This window comes from Epithele typhae (genome assembly GCF_022376455.1).
Source record: "Epithele typhae strain CBS 203.58 chromosome Unknown BXZ73scaffold_19, whole genome shotgun sequence".
In the NCBI taxonomy this organism is placed as follows: domain Eukaryota; kingdom Fungi; phylum Basidiomycota; class Agaricomycetes; order Polyporales; family Epitheliaceae; genus Epithele; species Epithele typhae.
In genome coordinates this window covers 324,617-341,843 of record NW_025954210.1, presented here as the reverse complement: position 1 = coordinate 341,843, position 17,227 = coordinate 324,617, and the positions used below count along the sequence as shown (strand labels likewise).

At 60.7% G+C, this 17,227-nt stretch overlaps 7 protein-coding genes and 1 non-coding gene across 8 annotated transcripts; 3 read left to right on the top strand and 5 right to left on the bottom strand.

The window, feature by feature from the left end:
- Window positions 1-967: 967 nt before the first annotated feature.
- BXZ73DRAFT_45839 (uncharacterized protein) lies at window positions 968-2,485 on the bottom strand (the record flags this gene model as incomplete). Its single annotated transcript, XM_048019584.1, has 9 exons — window positions 968-1,211; window positions 1,267-1,425; window positions 1,516-1,812; window positions 1,883-1,972; window positions 2,027-2,050; window positions 2,107-2,156; window positions 2,211-2,283; window positions 2,340-2,382; window positions 2,443-2,485. The coding sequence occupies 9 exons, from the start codon at window positions 2,483-2,485 to the stop codon at window positions 968-970; spliced, it is 1,023 nt and encodes a 340-aa protein (XP_047878655.1).
- Window positions 2,486-3,346: 861 nt separating this feature from the next.
- Window positions 3,347-3,417, bottom strand: BXZ73DRAFT_t91. The gene has a single exon. It is a non-coding gene; the product is annotated as a tRNA-Gly (tRNA).
- A 64-nt stretch (window positions 3,418-3,481) lies between these two features.
- Window positions 3,482-4,776, bottom strand: BXZ73DRAFT_45800 (uncharacterized protein; the record flags this gene model as incomplete). The annotated part of the gene is made up of 3 exons (XM_048019573.1): window positions 3,482-3,791; window positions 3,873-4,527; window positions 4,581-4,776. 3 exons carry the CDS (start codon window positions 4,774-4,776, stop codon window positions 3,482-3,484), a joined length of 1,161 nt encoding a protein of 386 aa, XP_047878654.1.
- A 978-nt stretch (window positions 4,777-5,754) lies between these two features.
- BXZ73DRAFT_100728 (Clavaminate synthase-like protein) lies at window positions 5,755-7,386 on the top strand (the record flags this gene model as incomplete). Its single annotated transcript, XM_048014665.1, has 10 exons — window positions 5,755-5,818; window positions 5,875-6,017; window positions 6,068-6,193; window positions 6,258-6,300; window positions 6,355-6,469; window positions 6,522-6,601; window positions 6,675-6,690; window positions 6,743-6,804; window positions 6,866-6,969; window positions 7,039-7,386. 10 exons carry the CDS (start codon window positions 5,755-5,757, stop codon window positions 7,384-7,386), a joined length of 1,101 nt encoding a protein of 366 aa, XP_047878653.1.
- Window positions 7,387-7,755: 369 nt separating this feature from the next.
- Window positions 7,756-9,181, top strand: BXZ73DRAFT_100727 (Clavaminate synthase-like protein; the record flags this gene model as incomplete). Its single annotated transcript, XM_048014664.1, has 7 exons — window positions 7,756-7,819; window positions 7,870-8,012; window positions 8,071-8,196; window positions 8,255-8,297; window positions 8,354-8,471; window positions 8,519-8,598; window positions 8,658-9,181. The coding sequence occupies 7 exons, from the start codon at window positions 7,756-7,758 to the stop codon at window positions 9,179-9,181; spliced, it is 1,098 nt and encodes a 365-aa protein (XP_047878652.1).
- A 200-nt stretch (window positions 9,182-9,381) lies between these two features.
- Window positions 9,382-11,353, bottom strand: BXZ73DRAFT_89597 (uncharacterized protein; the record flags this gene model as incomplete). Its single annotated transcript, XM_048025342.1, has 3 exons — window positions 9,382-9,555; window positions 9,605-10,485; window positions 10,540-11,353. 3 exons carry the CDS (start codon window positions 11,351-11,353, stop codon window positions 9,382-9,384), a joined length of 1,869 nt encoding a protein of 622 aa, XP_047878651.1.
- A 645-nt stretch (window positions 11,354-11,998) lies between these two features.
- Window positions 11,999-14,623, top strand: BXZ73DRAFT_100725 (WD40 repeat-like protein; the record flags this gene model as incomplete). Its single annotated transcript, XM_048014663.1, has 6 exons — window positions 11,999-12,324; window positions 12,385-12,973; window positions 13,075-13,116; window positions 13,169-13,225; window positions 13,278-13,461; window positions 13,518-14,623. 6 exons carry the CDS (start codon window positions 11,999-12,001, stop codon window positions 14,621-14,623), a joined length of 2,304 nt encoding a protein of 767 aa, XP_047878650.1.
- A 449-nt stretch (window positions 14,624-15,072) lies between these two features.
- On the bottom strand, window positions 15,073-16,678 carry BXZ73DRAFT_89594 (Clavaminate synthase-like protein; the record flags this gene model as incomplete). The annotated part of the gene is made up of 8 exons (XM_048025341.1): window positions 15,073-15,420; window positions 15,477-15,591; window positions 15,635-15,700; window positions 15,823-15,906; window positions 15,958-16,063; window positions 16,130-16,172; window positions 16,235-16,554; window positions 16,615-16,678. The coding sequence occupies 8 exons, from the start codon at window positions 16,676-16,678 to the stop codon at window positions 15,073-15,075; spliced, it is 1,146 nt and encodes a 381-aa protein (XP_047878649.1).
- Window positions 16,679-17,227: the final 549 nt, after the last annotated feature.

Here is a 17,227-nt window from a genome sequence, read left to right as displayed (position 1 = left end):
TCTGATCACCGGAGGTTCGTGCGTACGCCCCCGGGGCGCTCGCCTCGGTGACGGAAGGCGCTTGCGAACGCAAATGTATTCCTGTCACGACGAGCCGGCGGGAGAGCGGCTGGACACGGCCTCCGCCTCGCGCGCCCGCCACGCCCGCCGTCGCGTCGAGCGACGCGACCCCGACATCGCGGAGGCACGTCGGGCGGTAGCGAGGGGAGGCTTGGGGCTGAATCGAAGCGAGACAGCCACTGCCAGCTGTCCGGGGGGCGTGGCCTCTGGTCCCTGGCTGTGGCCTGTCGCGCGCGCATCCCGCCCGGAGCTAAACTCTTGAAGGGTAAACTTGAGAGCTTGAGAAGCTCGAGAAGCCCGATCGACCGGCGGACGCACGCACGCGCACGCGAGCAGACGTCCGAGTCGAGATGCGCCGCGCGCGTGGTATTAGCCGAGGCGGGGGTATATCCTAGATGTGGCAACGTCTACTGAAATGCTATGCAAGAGAACGTCCGGGGGTGCCTGTCCGGGGGGCGGAAAACGAATGTGCAGGAAGTGAAGGAGCGACGGCGTGGGCGAGCGAGCGTGGGGCGGGGAAGGCGTAGGTGGGGACGGGGCGGCGGGGCGGGATGCGGCGGCTGCATAGTCTGCGCGCGGCGGACCGGGGATTCGGGAAGGCGCGTGCGGCGAGCCGAGCGCGCGAGACGGAGCGACGCGTGGCGCGGGCGGAGATGACGCGCGGGCGGCAAAGGCGGGCGGCGGGCGTCGACGGTGAAAGGGAACGGCGGATGCGGCAAAGCGGCCGTGAGCGACCTCGGCCGCGGGGCGCGACGGGGGACATGGGCGACGCACTTGGTTGTTATTTTTTCTGCACGGCGGCGCGGCGCAGCGCGCGGGCGGTATCGGACGATGGGGGGTGGTATCGTAACTTCTAAGTTTTCACGTTCTTTTCTGCTCCAGGCGGGAAGGTCTGTGTGATCCGGGACTAGAGCGCGCTCGCGCCGTACGGGACCTTGTACTCGACGCTCGGGCTGCCGTCGCCGGCCTCGACGTCGGGCACGCCGCGGCCCTTGCGCTCGAGCTCGTGCACGTCCGTGTCCGAGACGTGGTCGTCGGCGACGGTGAACGTCTGCATCTGCACGTGAACGCCGTGGTGCAGGTCGCTCTTGGTCGGCGCGACGACGTTGCCTGCGGTCGGGGCCGCGCGGAAGCTGTGGCCGGTGCTCGAGCTGCGCGGGGTGCGGTCAGGACGCGGGTGAGAGAGAGAGGTAGGGAGAGACGCACAAGATCTCGGGGCCCTTGGTCGCGAAGTTGTTGAGCCGGCGGACGGCGCGGCAGGCGACGATCGTGGAGAAGATCGCGGCGGGGATGTTGAAGATGACGCTCAGGATCGCGTTCAGGTTGAGGAGGATGAAGACGACGGCGAGCATGTTCGACAGGAAGCTGCGCGCGTCCGAGCCGTGTCAGTACCCTTCGGTTTCTCCCCACACGAGCACCATCGCGACACGAGGAAAGACGAAAGGGGAGACGCACGCGATGAAGAAGTACATCAGCCCGTCCTGGAAGAGGAGCGACATGAGCTGCGAGCGGCCGGTGCGCGCGGAGACCACGAGCTTGTACATGCTGACGGAGAGGATGACGAGGTCGAAGCACATCGAGTAGATGAACGTCGCCGCGAGGATCGTGTTGTTCACGCCGCCCACGACGCACCCCACCCCGTCCTGCCACGTCGCGGTCACGGTGACGCCCTGGAGGATGAGCGACCAGTGGCCGAGGATGATGATCACGATCGGGATCACGACCCGCTTGTCGTTCTGCCAGAGCGCGATGCTGCGGGAGGGCGGGGAGGTGGTCAGCGCAGAGCGGGGAGCGGGGAGCGCGCGAGGCGGAGGGGACGTACGTGCGGATCGAGAGGTTGATGCTCGCGAGCCCAGAGGCGGCCTGGCCGGTGATCTGGTTGAAGGTGTAGAGCGCCTGGCAGTTGATCTCTCTGCGCGACGGTCAGCATGGGGAGCGCGTCTGGAGCGGGGTGGACACTACGCACGACGTGCTGTCCTCCGCGATCAAACTGCGGCAGAACACGGTGAGCGGAAGGACGCGGCGGAGCATGCGACCGTCACTCACAGACCAATCATGGTGAAGAGCAGGCTGTACCGGTTGAGGAAGTAGAACACCTGTGGCGGACGTGAGCGGGGAACGGACGCGGAGCACGGACAGGGAGAACTGACCGCCGGGTAGTGGAAGCGCTTCTGGCGCGTGATGAAGGCCCACTCGTAGTCGAGCGTGGTGACCCACTCCCAGCTGTGAAGGCAGCGAGTGAGAACACGTCCAGCAGCAAACAGTTGGCGCGAGCGAACAAGTAGAGTCCGGCCATCGCGTGGATGAACTTGAGGAACGCGGCTGGAACGCGAGTAGAGGTCAGGACGCGCTCTGCGGCCGGAGAAGGCAGACGAAACATACCAGCATCGACCGCGAGTTCTGCGGGTGAGTTCCAGTCGGGCATGGTGCTAAGCGGAGGCGGAGAGGCGGAAGAGAGCGTGGGGTGGGCCGGGGGAGGAGCGGGGGCAGCTCTGGAGCGAGCGCAGGCAAGAGGGCTGTCAATTATATGGACGGCAGAGAGCTTGGTGTGGTAATCCCCGAAGCGAAGGCGCCCCCGCACAGAGCCGGTGCAGGGTCGCGCCGCGGAGGGCGGTCGCTTGTCGACAGATTGTCGAGAGCCGATGCTTGAGCCGCACCCCGCACTTGCAGTCCGTGTCCGACATGGTAGGCAAGAGAGAGCAAGACACGACGGGCAACGGCTCAGCTTCGGAGCCCGAAAAGGCGTAGAAAAAGCCTGTCAAAGGTGTCATTTCCGGCAGGTATTTTTCCAGGGGAGAAAAAGGGTGGGAAAGGCGAACTTTTATGTCAAGTTTGTGTGTGTCGTGGAGTATCCTGAAAGGTGACGTTTTGGGCGAATGTTTTGGCACGACAGAATATTGTGCTCAGAACAAAGACAATAGAATTCATTGTAAAGGCAATAGAACGTGTATAGTATGTGAGTAACAAACAAGTGAGTACGAATGATAAGTAACGCGCGTTATTGGAACGGGTACCAAAGGTCTCTTTATCGATCGTTTTCGGCCCCCCGTAAATCACACGGAGAAATTGCCCATTTTAGTGCCTTTTTCACACGCGCACAAAAGGCTGCAGAAAAGACACCTTTGACAGGCTTTTTCTACGCCTTTTCGGGCTCCTAAGCTGGGCCGTTGCCCGTCGTGAGAGGGCGACCAGAGACCAGCCGGGCTTGACCGCACGTGGCGCCTTTCGACAAAGGTTAGGGTTCAATTCTCGCTTTCTGGGAGCAAAAATGTCAATACATCGAGACTGCATTAAGGGGGAATCGAACCCCCGGCGGGTCGATGGCAACGACCCAGGTTACCACTACCCCATTAATGCGATGACTGTATGGGCTCAAGGTTGATCAGCTTTTGTAAAGCCTGTACAGGTGAGCTGCCGAGGTTCATCGACCTTGCTTGTCCTTAGTCATAATCAGTGCACTCCCCAGACTCTCCTCGTCAACCTCTCTCGTCCTCGTGTCCTCCTCTGTCGCCGCCGCCTCGACCTTGCCATCTTCCTCGCCTCCAAAGCGCCGCTCATCGTAGTCCTCACCGATCTTGCTGATTTCCCTCCTGACAGCCTTCGACTCGCTCACGAGGTCCATCCACCGGTCGACGTCCAGCCCCCGCGCCTTGTACAGGGCCTCGCGCCGCGCGGAGACAGACTGGTGCAGGAGCGACTCGTACGACATGTCGCGCCCGCGGTACAGGAACCTGATCCGGAGCGCGAATCAGCCGCCCGGAGGCAGAGAAGGCGAAGGCAACGCGGGACGCGGGGCGGAAACGAGCACGCACCACAAGTACGAGAGCACGACGATCGAGAGCCCGGAGAGGTACGTGATCGGCTCCATCACGTCCCAGCCGTAGTCCCAGAAGGTGAGCCGGGCGACGGCGCCCCAGTAGACGAGGAGCACGCCGAAGCCGCCGACGGCCATGCGCCGCGCGCCGCGCCGCGCCGCGTGGTCGCACTCGCGCTTGAGGGACTCGAGGCGCGCGAGCGAGTGCTCGATGCGCGCGAGGCGGCGGCGGAGGAAGCGCGTCCGGTCGGCGAACGAGGGGACCTCGACCGGGATAAGCGTGTCCGCGGCCGCGTCGGACGGGGAGGCGGGGTCCGGGGCGACGGCGGGCGGGAGGGGCGAGGAGGAGATGCAGACGGTGAATTCGCGCTCGCGCGAGGCGTAGCGGATGAAGTCGGCGACGTCGGTCGAGTCGGACCACTGGATGTCGCGGCCGCGCGGGGTACGGCTGCGGAAGGAGACGGAGGAGGCGACGGGCGCGAGGGAGGCGATGACGAGTCGCCCGACGTGCGAGAGCGGCTGGGAGGGGTGGAGGAGGAAGACGGTGGGTGGGGGAGACTTGAAGGAGGACGGAGGCTTGTCCTGCGGATGGCGGGTGTCACCAAGAGGCAGGATGAGCTTGAAGAGATGCGATGCGGTTGGGGAGAGCTTCCCTGGGTGTTTTCAGACCATGTGTGGACTTCGCGGGGATAAAATGGACACTCACCTTTGCCCTCCGTCAACGAGTCGACATCCTCTCCGTTCACCTCGACGTTGTTACCAGGAGAAACATTGCTACGGTCGCCCTCCTTCCAGCGCCTGCTCTTGGATGCTTCTGCGACAAACGTCGAGTGTTGGACGTTGGTATTCTCTACTTCTTGAGCGGAGGTCACCAGCGGTCGTGTGCCCAACCTGATGCGCATACATACGGTCGCGGCTGACGGGGTGCCTTGTTGCCTCCAGTGCTGGAAGGTGGGTGGCAGTCGTCGCGCGAGGTATTTGGTGGACAGGCTGGCCAAGAAGGGCATGTGGGAGAAGGAGAAGTGCGTCGAATCCGCAGGGTGAGCGGGGAGTGCCATAAGGTGGGGGCGTGTGCAGCCTATGACGTCGGCGGAGAGAGAGCGAGCCACGATATGATCGGGCCCAATGGCGCCCAACATCGCTGGCGCGACTCTCCAAGGCTGTGAGCACGACATCTGGAGTGAGATGCGACAGGAGCCCAGTCACAAACTGCCGCACCCGTCCATGCACTTAGTGCGCGGGACACTCATGAATGCTTGAAGGAAAAAAACAAGAAAGAGGCTCCGGGACTTGCCGATCGTGTGGTTTCGAAGCGCTCCGCCAGTCGCTCTGGTTCGCTTACTTATGATCATAGTACTGTTGCATTTCGACCAAAAGTTCATGGCCCTCCGCGGACACTAAAGTTCATCCTGTTCACAGCCCTCTCCCTCCACCAAAAACGCGACGAGCGCCCATAAAGCGCCCGTGACCTTCCGTGGCGAAATGTTCATGACCCTCCGTGACGGGTGACATGAACTTTTGGTCGAAATGCAAGTACTAGCTAGCGCCTGGTAACGCACTACTTAAAGTTAGTACTAGCTTTCGAGCCTCTCCTTCGTCCTTCCCAACTTCCACCAACACTGGCACGGAAATTACGAAGACATGTGCGGGTTCATCTCGCTTCCGTAAGTGCCTCGTGACAGACTATGAGCTCATTCTCAGCTTCCAGGACACGGACTCTCTGGTCATCGGGCAAGCAATGACATGTATCAATAGCACCGTTTCCCAGGTCCTCCCACTTCTGTGGAAACAGAAGAGAAGTACGAATAGGCTCTGTGCACTTATAAACAGCGCACAGCTTGGGGAGATAGCTCCCCAACTCCCTGTGCTCACCTGCCACCATGCCTGCGACGACAATCCCAGCAGTCCCCCGCTACATTCCAGCTTCACCCACCCAAGAAGCTCGTGAGCGGTCCCAATTTGTATACACTCGCCCTTGATTCTCAATCTTTCTTCTTCAGTTCAATGGGCGGATCTTCCCATACTCGACCTCTCTACAGCTAGCACCCCGGAAGGCCGCGCGGAGCTCGCGCCTGTCGCACGGGACGCCATGCACACCCACGGCTTCGTGTACATCGTCAATCACGGAATCTCTCAAGCTCAGGTGTCCCCTTCGTCCTTTTTGCTCTACTGCATCGCACTAACATGCCGCAGAACGATAGGATCTTCGACATCGCAGACGTCCCATTCTCTCAGGTGTCTGAGGACGAGAAGAAGCAGCTCGTCGGCAACATCAAAGAGACAGGCCTATACAGAGGCTACAAGCTCCGCGAGTACTGGGTGCGCACCTACGGAGCCGTTCTCCACTGTGGCCTTAATGTCAATGATGACTCTTCCTTCTCAGCACATCGACAACGGTGTCAGGGACCAAATCGAACACTTCAATAGTACGTCTGTCGTTGTCGACACATACGACGGGCGCTGACGGATGTCATGCTCAGTGCACCGCGCGATCGACGACCGCCAGGAGTACCCGAAGGCGCTTCTCCCTCTCCTTCCGGAGATTCGCGCCTTTTGCGAGCACAACCACTACAAGATCCTCCACCCCATTTTACAGTACGTGTCAACGTCACCGCACCTTCTCCGACGTTGTGACGATGTCTCGTAGGCTGCTCGCTCGTGGGATGGAGCTTCCCGAAGACACGTTTGTGGACATGCACAGGTTCGATGCACCTGGGCAGACATGGGGTATGTCCTCTCCGTTGGTCGTGCCTGTCTTGCGTTTCGCCCTGCTCACGTACTCCGTTCCGATCATTGCTAGCGCGCTTCATGAAGTAGTGAGCATCACACTTCCTGCGTACGTGGCTGTTCACAAACATGTCGTCTCAGTTATCCACGCTGCGAAGACGATGAGGTCAAGTCCAAGAACGTCTGGCTCAAAGGCCACACCGGTGAGAAGCTGGGGCTTCCCCGCGGCCGCACCGTGCACATGGGCTCACAATTGATCTACAGACTACGGCTCCATCACGATTCTCTGGAGCCAGCCCGTCACCGCGCTGCAGATCCTCTCGCCCGACGGGAAATGGCGCTACGTGAAGCACATGGACAACGCCCTCGTACGCCCATGACCCCACCCCTTGGCACCGCTAACCTCCCCCCTTTTCCTCCCCTTTCTCTCTCGCCAGGTCGTGAACGTCGGCGACGCGCTCGAGATGCTCTCCGGCGGCTTCTACAAGGCGACGATCCACCGCGTCGTGCAGCCCCCCGTGGACCAGCACGGCCGTGAGCGCCTCGGGACGTTCTACTTCGCGCTCACCGACGACGCCGTCAAGCTCGTCCCGCTCGTCGACAGCCCCGTGCTGCGCCGGCCGGGCGTGGAGGTGAAGCGGCGGTGTGCGGACGCGGACGCGCCGACGATGGCGGCGTGGCGGCAGGCGCGGACGCGCGCGTACGGGCAGACGGTGCTGACGAAGCGCGAGGGGGGCATCGAGGAGGAGGTGCTGGACGGGCTCGTGGTGAGGCACTACAACTGAGCTTGGCTTCGGGGCGTTCTGGTTTATCTGCAACCCTGTCTGTAAAGATAAGATAAGATGTCTCGGTCAGGAGCACCCATGCGACGTTCCCAGCACCACGTCAATTCCAGCGTACACCTGTCTTTTACCACCGCCCCTCGATAGAAGGGAGCCGAGCCTCCTGCTGAACGGCTCTCACGAGCTCTATCACGCGGATACTTAGACCAGGGCCCACATGTGCAGCTCCCTCAGAATGGCGCACTTCTTGGAGAAGCTAGCTGGCGCGCAATGTCTTCGCGCCATGACGTGCTCTGCCGCGCGGGACTATTTGAAGCTGCCAGCTCATCAACGCAGCATCGTCCCCATCTTCTCTTCCTGAGCGCGCGCGACATGCCCACATCGACCCTGCCCTCGATCCCGCGCTTCGATCCTGGCCCTCCTACCACCGAAAACCGTACGCATCTTCATACACACCGAGGCGCTCATCTGATCTCCTCGCTCCAGTGGAATGGGCCGACCTCCCTGTTGTCGAGCTGTCGCAGACGCGCACCCCTGAAGAGCGAGCGGCACTCGCGACGGTCGCGCGCGACGCGATGCGCACGTTCGGCTTTTTCTACGTCGTCGGACACGGCTGCTCCCCCGCCCAGGTGCGCCCTGATGTTTCAACTATATTGGTCCAGGAATGACTGAGGAGTGCGGGCGTAGAACGAGCGGATCTTCGACATCGCCGACGTCCCGTTCGCGCAGGTGCCAGAGGAGGAAAAGCGTGGCTTCGTGGGGGACATCAAGGCGACCGGGTCGTATAGGGGGTACAAGCTGCGCGAGTACTGGGTGAGCACGACCACGACCAGCTCGTTGGGTAGACGAACTCACCGGGAGAGCTATGCAGCACATTGCCAACGGGGTGCGCGACCAGCTCGAGCACTACAACAGTACGTGCTTTCTCCTTTGTGCATGTACGGTGACTTGGCGAGCCGACGGCGTTCAGTGCACAGGTCGTTGGCGGAGGGCCTGCAGAAGCACCCGAAGGCACTGCAGCCGCTCATCCCTGAACTCCGTGCGTTCGCCGAGTTCAACCACTACGAGGTCCTCCACCCCGTACTCAGGTGAGCAGCCATCAGACACCACGCACATCGAGGCTCACCTGCACAAGGCTGCTCGCGCTCGGAATGGAGCTCCCTGAAGACACCTTTGTCAAAATCCACGGCTTCGACGCACCCGGAGAAACATACGGTACCGGTGCCTTCCCACACGCCTCCTCTCCCCTTCGCTGACGCCCCGGGCCGGCCCAGTGCGCTTCATGAAGTACTACCCGCGCAGCGCCGCCGACGACGCCGCGACCGCGAACGTCTACCTCAAGGGCCACACCGACTTCGGCACCCTCACCGTGCTCTGGTCCCAGCCCGTCTCCGCGCTCCAGATCCAGACCCCGGACGGACGCTGGAAGTGGGTGCGCCACGTGCCCGGCGCGCTCGTCGTCAACGCCGGGGACGCCCTCGAGTTCCTCTCCGGCGGCTTCTACAGGGCGACGATCCACCGCGTCGTGCGCCCGCCGGCGGACCAGGCGGACCGCGTGCGCGTCGGCGCATTTTACTTCGCGATGTGCGACGATGGGGTGCGCCTGGAGCCGGTGCGGGGCAGCGCGGCGCTCGAGCGGGTGGGGGTCGCGAAACGGTTTGAGAACGAGCAGGCGCCGACGATGGAGGCGTGGAGGCGGGGGCGCACGAGCGCGTATGGGCAGACGGAGCTGGTGAAGCGGGATGCTGGGGTCGAAGAGGAGGTCATCAATGGCGTCGTCGTGAAGCACTACAACTGACCGTACTAAACTCATTTTGCGCTCGTCCATTGTTCTACTTGTACTATTTGACTACTTGTGGGATACGCACAAACGTGGAGCAAATATGTGCATGCATTGCGCGATAGCGATAGAGGCTGTATATGATACAATAGTACACTGTTGTGAGTCCGACGACACGATCCAAGGTGGTACACACAATCTATAGCAGGGATTCGGGATCAGAAGTGCCCGAGGCCGCTCTTCTTCCCTATCCGCACGCTGCCCTGGAACGGCAGCCCCGACAGCTCCATCTCGCCGTCGTTGCCGTTCGCGAACGGGAGGCCGTCGACGCGCACGGCTACGGCGGCGACACCCTGCACGCCTGCCAAAGCGCCCTGGGTGCCGAAAATGACCTGAGGAAACGTCAGCGCCGGAAAAAACATGTAAAGAGGGCACGCATACCTTGCCCACGAAGTCGCTGAACTCCCGCTCGCGCCCAGGGAGCACCTTCAGCGGCACATCTTCGATCTTGGCCGTGACAGCGACCGCAGAGCCCGCGTTCGGGACCCTGCCGATAGGCTCGCAGTTGGCTGGAAGCCAGTCTTCGGGGACTATATGCGCAAAGGCGCGCGGCGGGAGCGGGTCTGGAAGAGGGCGGGTCGGTGGCGGGTCGGATAGCAACTCTTCGTCGCGGTCTCCGTCAGGGTCGCCTTCGGTGGGCTCGGAGACTGCCCCGTCATACACGAGCACGTCCGGGAAGACTCGGCTGGCGTTGACGCCCACGTTGATACCATGCGGCAGGACGACGAGGGCGTGGACGACGCCGCTCGCGTACATGGCTGTGCCCACGGGGCGAATCTTCATGTCCTTGAGAGTGACGTTGCGCAAAATTTGCGGGCGAGGGTGAGGGGCAGGGAAGGTGGTGTTGACGACGAGTCCGGGGGCGAGCGGGGAGGTGATTTGGATGTCGGCGTCCCGGCCTTGGATGTAGTCACTGACAAACTGGGAGAGCGCACCGGAGGAGTTGCGCGGCAGGGGGACAACGCCGCCCGCGATGGAGAAGGTGATGTTCGGGCGGGTGAGGGTGAATGGGAGGGAGTGGACCGCGGCTACGGTGACACTTGGAGTGCTGGGCGTGGAAGAGGGAAGAGAAATCATAAAAGGCAGAGCGGGAGCCTCGAACATCAAATCCATGGGGAGGGGGTTGATAGCAGTGGCATTGGCTTCGAGAATAATCGTCCCGTCCACCGATGCGATCTCGAAGCCCTTGAGCGTGACGAGCTCACGGAACTCGGGGAAAGGGTTATTCTTTCCGGGCTTCGGGAGTCCAGGAAGAGAAGGCACTGTCGAGCGCGGGATTACGCATATAGTCATGTCCCAGACACTGGTTTGCGCACCTTTCATGTTGACGATGGGCCGGACATCCGCATGCTCGAACACCAACTGGCTTCGCCACCCATGGTCGTGCAGTCCACCACCGCGCACCTTTGCATGGGCCACAAGCCCCTGCAAACTCATAAACCCGGTTCTCCAGCTATCCTTGAGGAAATGGACGATGGCATCGGTGTCTGGAGTCGGCTGTATGCGCACTGGGATGTGGACAGGCGTCAACCACGAGATATCTTGGGGTGGGTTGGCTGTGAGTATCACTTCAAGGGGAGGTGCAGATATAGTGACAAGTGTGATGTTGGGATGTGCTCTAGAAGCGACCTGGATGGGGGATAGAGTAACAGTAACCCGGTCGAGAGTGCGGATACCCCAACGACCGATACACTTCCACCAATCCCGGCCGACGGTGTCGTCGTCGTCGGCTTTGAAGCCCATGGCGCCCCCAGCGTCGACGCCCATCCTTCCGTGGACCATGAGCCACACGCCGTCTTCGCTGGTCGCATTCAAAACTTCGACCCTGTCTGGCCCGCGAACGACGAGAGCTCGCTTGATGATCTCTTCAGGGTGCGTGTCGGATGCTCTTGAGCGCCATGAGTAGGCGATGATGGCGAGAACGGCAAACAAGAAGATGCAGAAGGACAAAGTGACGAGAAAGACGGAAAGAAGGCGCGAGTACAGCCGTCGACGTGCCGCGTGTGGAGGCTCGACAGAGGGATTGCGAGACGAGGAAACCGAGCCCGACGCCAGAAGAGGGGTTGTCTCCGAGGCTGCGACGGCCCTGCCCTTGCCCTTGTCGACGCGCTGCGGCTCAGGAAGGTCCATCGAGGACGGCAGAAAAGGAGGTAGGAAGGATGACGGCGCAGTAGAACCTGCAGTAGGCCGTAGTATTCCCATGTACTTACTCAGTATCCGTGGGAACGACTCTGACGTCAGCGCGCTCACTCTAACCGTCCGAGGCTCATCGGGACAACTCTCCTTGCGAGACATCCACGCATCCCTGCTCTACGCAATCTGCATCCTCACTTGCCCGAAATTCCGTATGCGCATATACTCTCGGCAACGGGTTCCGCATCAAAATTCTACAAGCTATAATTTGCGGAAGGGGGGGGGGGCAATGGTCATATGGAGAGAGACGAAGAGATACTTGAAGACACCCCCGAATATCCAGGAAAAGGAGTCTTGAGCTAAACTGTTAAGGTGCGTGCATGCTACCCTTGCTAGCCATTCCGAGCACAGGCTTCTGCAGGGATCCAACCCTGCCGCCAGCACTGCCTCGCACCGGCGGGCGTACACCGCTATAAGTATGGGTGCTTCGGCATCTATGCCTCGTGCAGAGGGTGAGCCTTCTGTTGTATAAGGTTCGGTCATCATATATGTGGACATCCTCGCAGGTACCCATCCCACTGCGAGCCTCTCTTTCTTCTCTCCTCGCTTTCATCACCTTTCTCCCATATCTCTCGTACGAATATGTCCAACCCCCCACCGAGCTGGCATATCTATGGGAAGGAGATGATGAAGCTCGGCCTCGGCGTCCCTCTCTGGGATCCCGAGCCTGACAAAGGAAAGCCGATCACCTACGGCTCCGTTCTTTGGGAAGGGGAAGCCACCATGGGCCGCTATATGCAGCTCTTCAACGCAGCTCTGGACGATGAAGACGGCAACGACGTACCAACTGATCACGAGAAACTTGACGTGTCGATGATCTTTGGACCTCGCCCCACCATACACAATCACTTGTTATACAGCAAATCGATCCATGATCAAGAGCACAAAGCGGTCGTGGGCGCTGGAAGGTAGGTACTCCAATTGTTTCTGCGCGGCGCGGGACTATCACTGAGAAAAACAAACTACAGTGGTGCTGTGTTCCCTGCTGAGGCAGGCGCTGGATACAAGTTCGTATGCAAGTCCGACACCGGCGCGGTGCTCCTCCTCCAGCCGCCCGCAATCACAACGCACGTTCAATCCAAGCGACGAATGGTCACCTACATGCGCAAGCACTTCGATCGATGGCTGGAGCTCGCGAACGCGAAGCACGACATGGACCTGAAGGAAACAGACCTCTTCTTCGTATCCGGCACGACCGCAACGACGAAATGGGCCGTTGCTGCGTTCCAGAACAGCTCTTATCGCGAGAAGGAAGGCCATGTCTTTTGCAACATCGACGCCTTTGTGCGATCCGAGATCGCCATCCGTTTCATCGACGAGTCGCTCCGCAACCCCGACTTCAACTTCGGTCCGCAGAACTCTGACTCCTCAGGCATGACCGTGTTGAGGCCGGGTGGAGACCCGGTTCCAGATCAAGTGGTGTTCATGCACTACTACAAGATGCGACGGCGACTGTTCTGGATGCGAAGGATCGAGGCGGCGGCCGGTTTTCATGAGATCGTCGAAGGAGAAGACGACGACGACGAGATGAGGCCCAGCTCGCCGAGACAGTCGATTGTTAGCGGAAGTGACAGCGACATAGAAGAGTCCCCTGGGCAGGGCAGAACGGCAAGTACGCGTTCCATCGATGTTGTACTGTCTGCTAATGCGCGTTGCAGAACTACGATCCCGTGGAGCCTCTGCTCGACTACATCCTGGAGGTGTGCTCTTCGAATACTACCTCTTCTCCTGGGTCTTGACCTGACTGGATAGAACTCGGTGGCGGATGTCGCCATTGCATGCGACAGAGATCTCATCGTAATATTCCAGGTGCATTCATCCTGTACATACAGTTTACCCCATATTGACGTCACCGATGCAGAGTACAGGCATACCGGACGACATTGCTGCCGCCTTGCTGCAAGCCAAGCCTCCCATCGATGTGGATGAGAATGGGCTCGGGACATTTTCTGTTGACATCCGGTTCCCAGAAGACCAAGCGACGTCGCCAGAGACCGTACCTACAGTCGCCGAGCCACCCCGTGTTGATACGCTGCCTGCCCTGCGTGCGCATTTTCGGTTTTTACTCTCCGTCACTGTCCCTGATACGCTTTTTCGGCAGAGACAAATTTCAACGAGCCACCAGCACGTGATGATAGCGGAGATCCATTCCCTTCCGAAAGGCCCGAGGATAAACTCCCCGCATTTGACCGCGACCCGGTCGCAACTGGCCACAACGGCACCATCACCGCGCTCGCGACCTCGCCCGACAACCTCTGGATCGCAAGTGGCTCCGACGACGCGTCGATCATCCTCTGGTCCGTCGCGGATCGCATGGCCGTGCTTAGCTGGGAGGCGCACGCCGACACGATCGCCGAACTCGCGTTCTCCCCCGACGGGCGCACGCTCGCGTCCGCCGGCGCCGACGGCCAAGTCGTCCTCTGGGACGTCGCGACGGGCGCGCAGCGCGGCGCCCTCGCGAGCGGGGCCGAGCACGTCCACGCCGTCGCCTGGTCGCCCGACGGCAAGCGCCTCGCGACCGCGGCGGACGACGGGACGGTGCGCCTGTGGGACGCCGCCTCGCTCGCGCAGACCGCAGAGCTGCCGCTGCACGGCGCGATGGTCGCCTTCGTCTTCTTCTCCCCCGACGGGCGCTGGCTCGCGTCCGGCGGCGCGGACAACGGCTGCCACCTCTGGGAGGTCACCGCGTCGGGGGCGCAGCTGCGCCACCGGCTGTCCGGGCACGAAGGCATGGTCTGGACGGCCGCGTTCGACCCCGCGAGCACACGGATCGCGACGGCGAGCGACGACGGGACGGTGGTGGTGTGGTCCGTCGCGCCCGGGCAGGAGCTCGTGCGGATGCATGGGCACCAGGGCCCGGTGTGGTCCGTCGCGTTCTCCGCGGACGGCGCGCAGCTGTTGAGCGCGTCGAGCGACGGGACGGCGAGGGTGTGCAACTCGTTCAGCGGCGTGTGCGTGCGCTCGCTCGAGGGCCACGCGAGCATGGTGAACGCGGCGGCGTTCGCGCCCGACGGGCTGCACGTCGCCTCAGCGAGCTCGGACAACACGGTGAAGCTATGGCGGCTGGACAACGGGCAGAACGTGCGGACGCTGAACGAGCACAACGACAAGGTGACGAGTGTTGTGTTCACGCCCGACGGCCAGGTGCTTGCGTCGGGCTCGGACGATGGGACGGTGCATGTTCGTTTGTTCAGAGATTACCTTTGAGGTTGGCGCACCGATTGAGCTAGTACACATGAATATGGACGTGTATGTGGTTATTCCGATTTCATTCTTTGTCTCCAGCACGACGACGACCGTGACGACGAAGTATGCCGTTACACCATTCTAGAACAACCCGTACCAATTGCAACCTGGACACTTTCGTCGGGGGTAAAATGACTATCCGCTGCGCGGACTTCAAGACGCGACAACGATGGCTCTGGCGATGATGAAAGATCGACGCAGCCGCCGCATCTCGCGACATCGATGCGGGTCAAGACAAAGATGGAGATGGGAGTACAAGCTCGAACTCTCTGGAACGGTCCACGATTAATCTGCCGGCCCAAGGTCACACTTCTTGGGTGCGAGCCACTTCATTCTAGTCCAGTTTCACGATCCCGGAACATTTACTCGACTACATTCTGCAGGTTCGCATTATACAGCTCGCTCGTCACTCAGTTGTAGTGCTTTACAACGACCCCGTTCACGACCTCCTCTTCGACGTTCCCCTCGCGCTTCGTGAGCACAGTCTGCCCGTAAGCCATCACCCGCGCCGCGCGCCACGCCGCCGCCGTCGGCGCGTCCGCGTCCGCACATCGCCGCTTTACCTCCACGCCCGCGCGGCTGAACACCGGGCTCTGCGCGAGCGGGACGAGGCGCACGGGGTCGTCCGGGAGCGAGAAGTAGAACGCGCCGAGGCGGGTGCGCCCGCGCTGGTCGGGCGGCGGCTGGACCACGCGATGGATCGCGGCCTTGTAGAAGCCGCCGGAGAGCATCTCGAGCGAGTCGCCGAGGTTGACGACCTGGGGAGCGATTGGTTGGTGAGTGGGAGTGGGGAAGCGCGGTGGTGCACGCGTACAAGGGCGTTCTCCATGTGCTTTACCCAGCGCCATTTCCCGTCAGGTAAGAGTACCTGGAGCCCGCTCACAGGCTGGCTCCAGAGGATGGTGAGGGAACCTAGATCTGCAAGCCTACTGATTAGTGCTTGACGTGACGCCGGTATCAGGTGTTGTAAACTAGCCTGTATGTCCCTTGAGCCAGACGTTTTTGCTCTTTTCTTCGTCTTCGTCTGTGCGAGGGAAGCTGCAACGGTCAGATGAGAATGCTGTCACCACAGGGACGCCCTCGACTTACTATTTCATGAATCGAACTTCCCACAGCGTTTCAAGTCAGCCATTCAACTTCCGGGATTTGCGGAAGGGAACGTACTCCATGTCTCGGAGGGACCCTCAAACTGGTGCATATTGACGAAGGTGTCTTCGGGCAACTCCATACCCAATGCGAGCAGTCTACAAATCATTAATGGGCGCCCCGCTTACGGGAGGTGCCAATTCATTCACCTGAGAAGAGGATGTACGACCTTAAAGTGATTGTACTCCGACCACGCACGGATCTCTGGGAGGAGCGGGCGCACTGCAGCCGGGTATCCCTGCCCGCGCTCCGTGACTGTACACTGCACTGCACATGATATCAGTGCGTGCGTCGGCCTCCCCGATATCCAGGATAACGCACTTTGAAACATCTCAAGCTGGTCCCTGACACCGTTGTCAATATGCTTCGTATACAGAAATCGTCAGTCTCTCGTAAGTGCCAACGAGAAAACAGCTGGGCGCTCACGAAATATTGACGCTCCTTGTACCCGGTGAACAGCCCCGTCTCCAGAGGCTTTACTACATGGTTCTTCTTCTCTTGGTCTGAGACCTGAGAGAATGGGACGTCCGCGATGTCGAATATCCTGTCGTTCTGTCTCGAGTCAGTCCGGAGGCAATCTAGGGAATTGCCGATGTCGCTTACTTGCGCCTGCGTGAGTCCATGGTTCACGACGTACAGGAAGCCCTGGGTGCGCATCGCATCGCACACGACAGGCGCGAGCTCCGCGAGTCCCTCGGGCGTGTGGGCCTTGGAGATGTCGAGGATGGGCAGTTCCGCCCAGTCCACTGACGAGCTTGAAGTGAGTGAAACAAAGCGAGAGACACTCGACAGCTGAAAGCACTCACAATCCTCCTGGGTGACAGGACCGGAAATGTAATGTGGAACGGATGGCAGTGTGGTGGCAGGCATGGTGGTGATGGCGGTGGCGGTCGAAGAGAGATAGAGGAGAGAGCTCGGGGCTTGCTTGGGGCTAGTCAGTCATCGGCGTCAGCGCATGGCTGCACGGGCGGGGCGCTGGAATGTATTTGGAAATGTCAAAACCTGCTGACCAGGCTTCTTTGTCGTGCAAGGTGATAGGGAGCCCTTATCTGCACAATGGAAGTTCCTGCTCAGACGGAACGAGACACTTGCTGACGAGACGAGACGAGAAAGAGAGATGACGGAAGGGAAGTTGTCGGGATCGGCGAAGAAAAGCGACCGGAGATAGGGAAACGAGGCAAGCTAGGCTTCAACGTTCCACACCACGACCATCTATGTCTTGCCATGTGAGACCTGCCTATTCGCGAACAAAGCGGGCTCGGTTGGGTGCAGGATTGTCGTGGACCAAGGCTCGGAGCCAGATGACGCACCACCTGCCTGTGGCTGGTGACAGTGCGAGTACCGAGTTTGTAGATCTTCATGGCGAAGAGGCGCTAATGGGCACGGGTGTAACACTACGTGTAGACAAGAAATCATGCG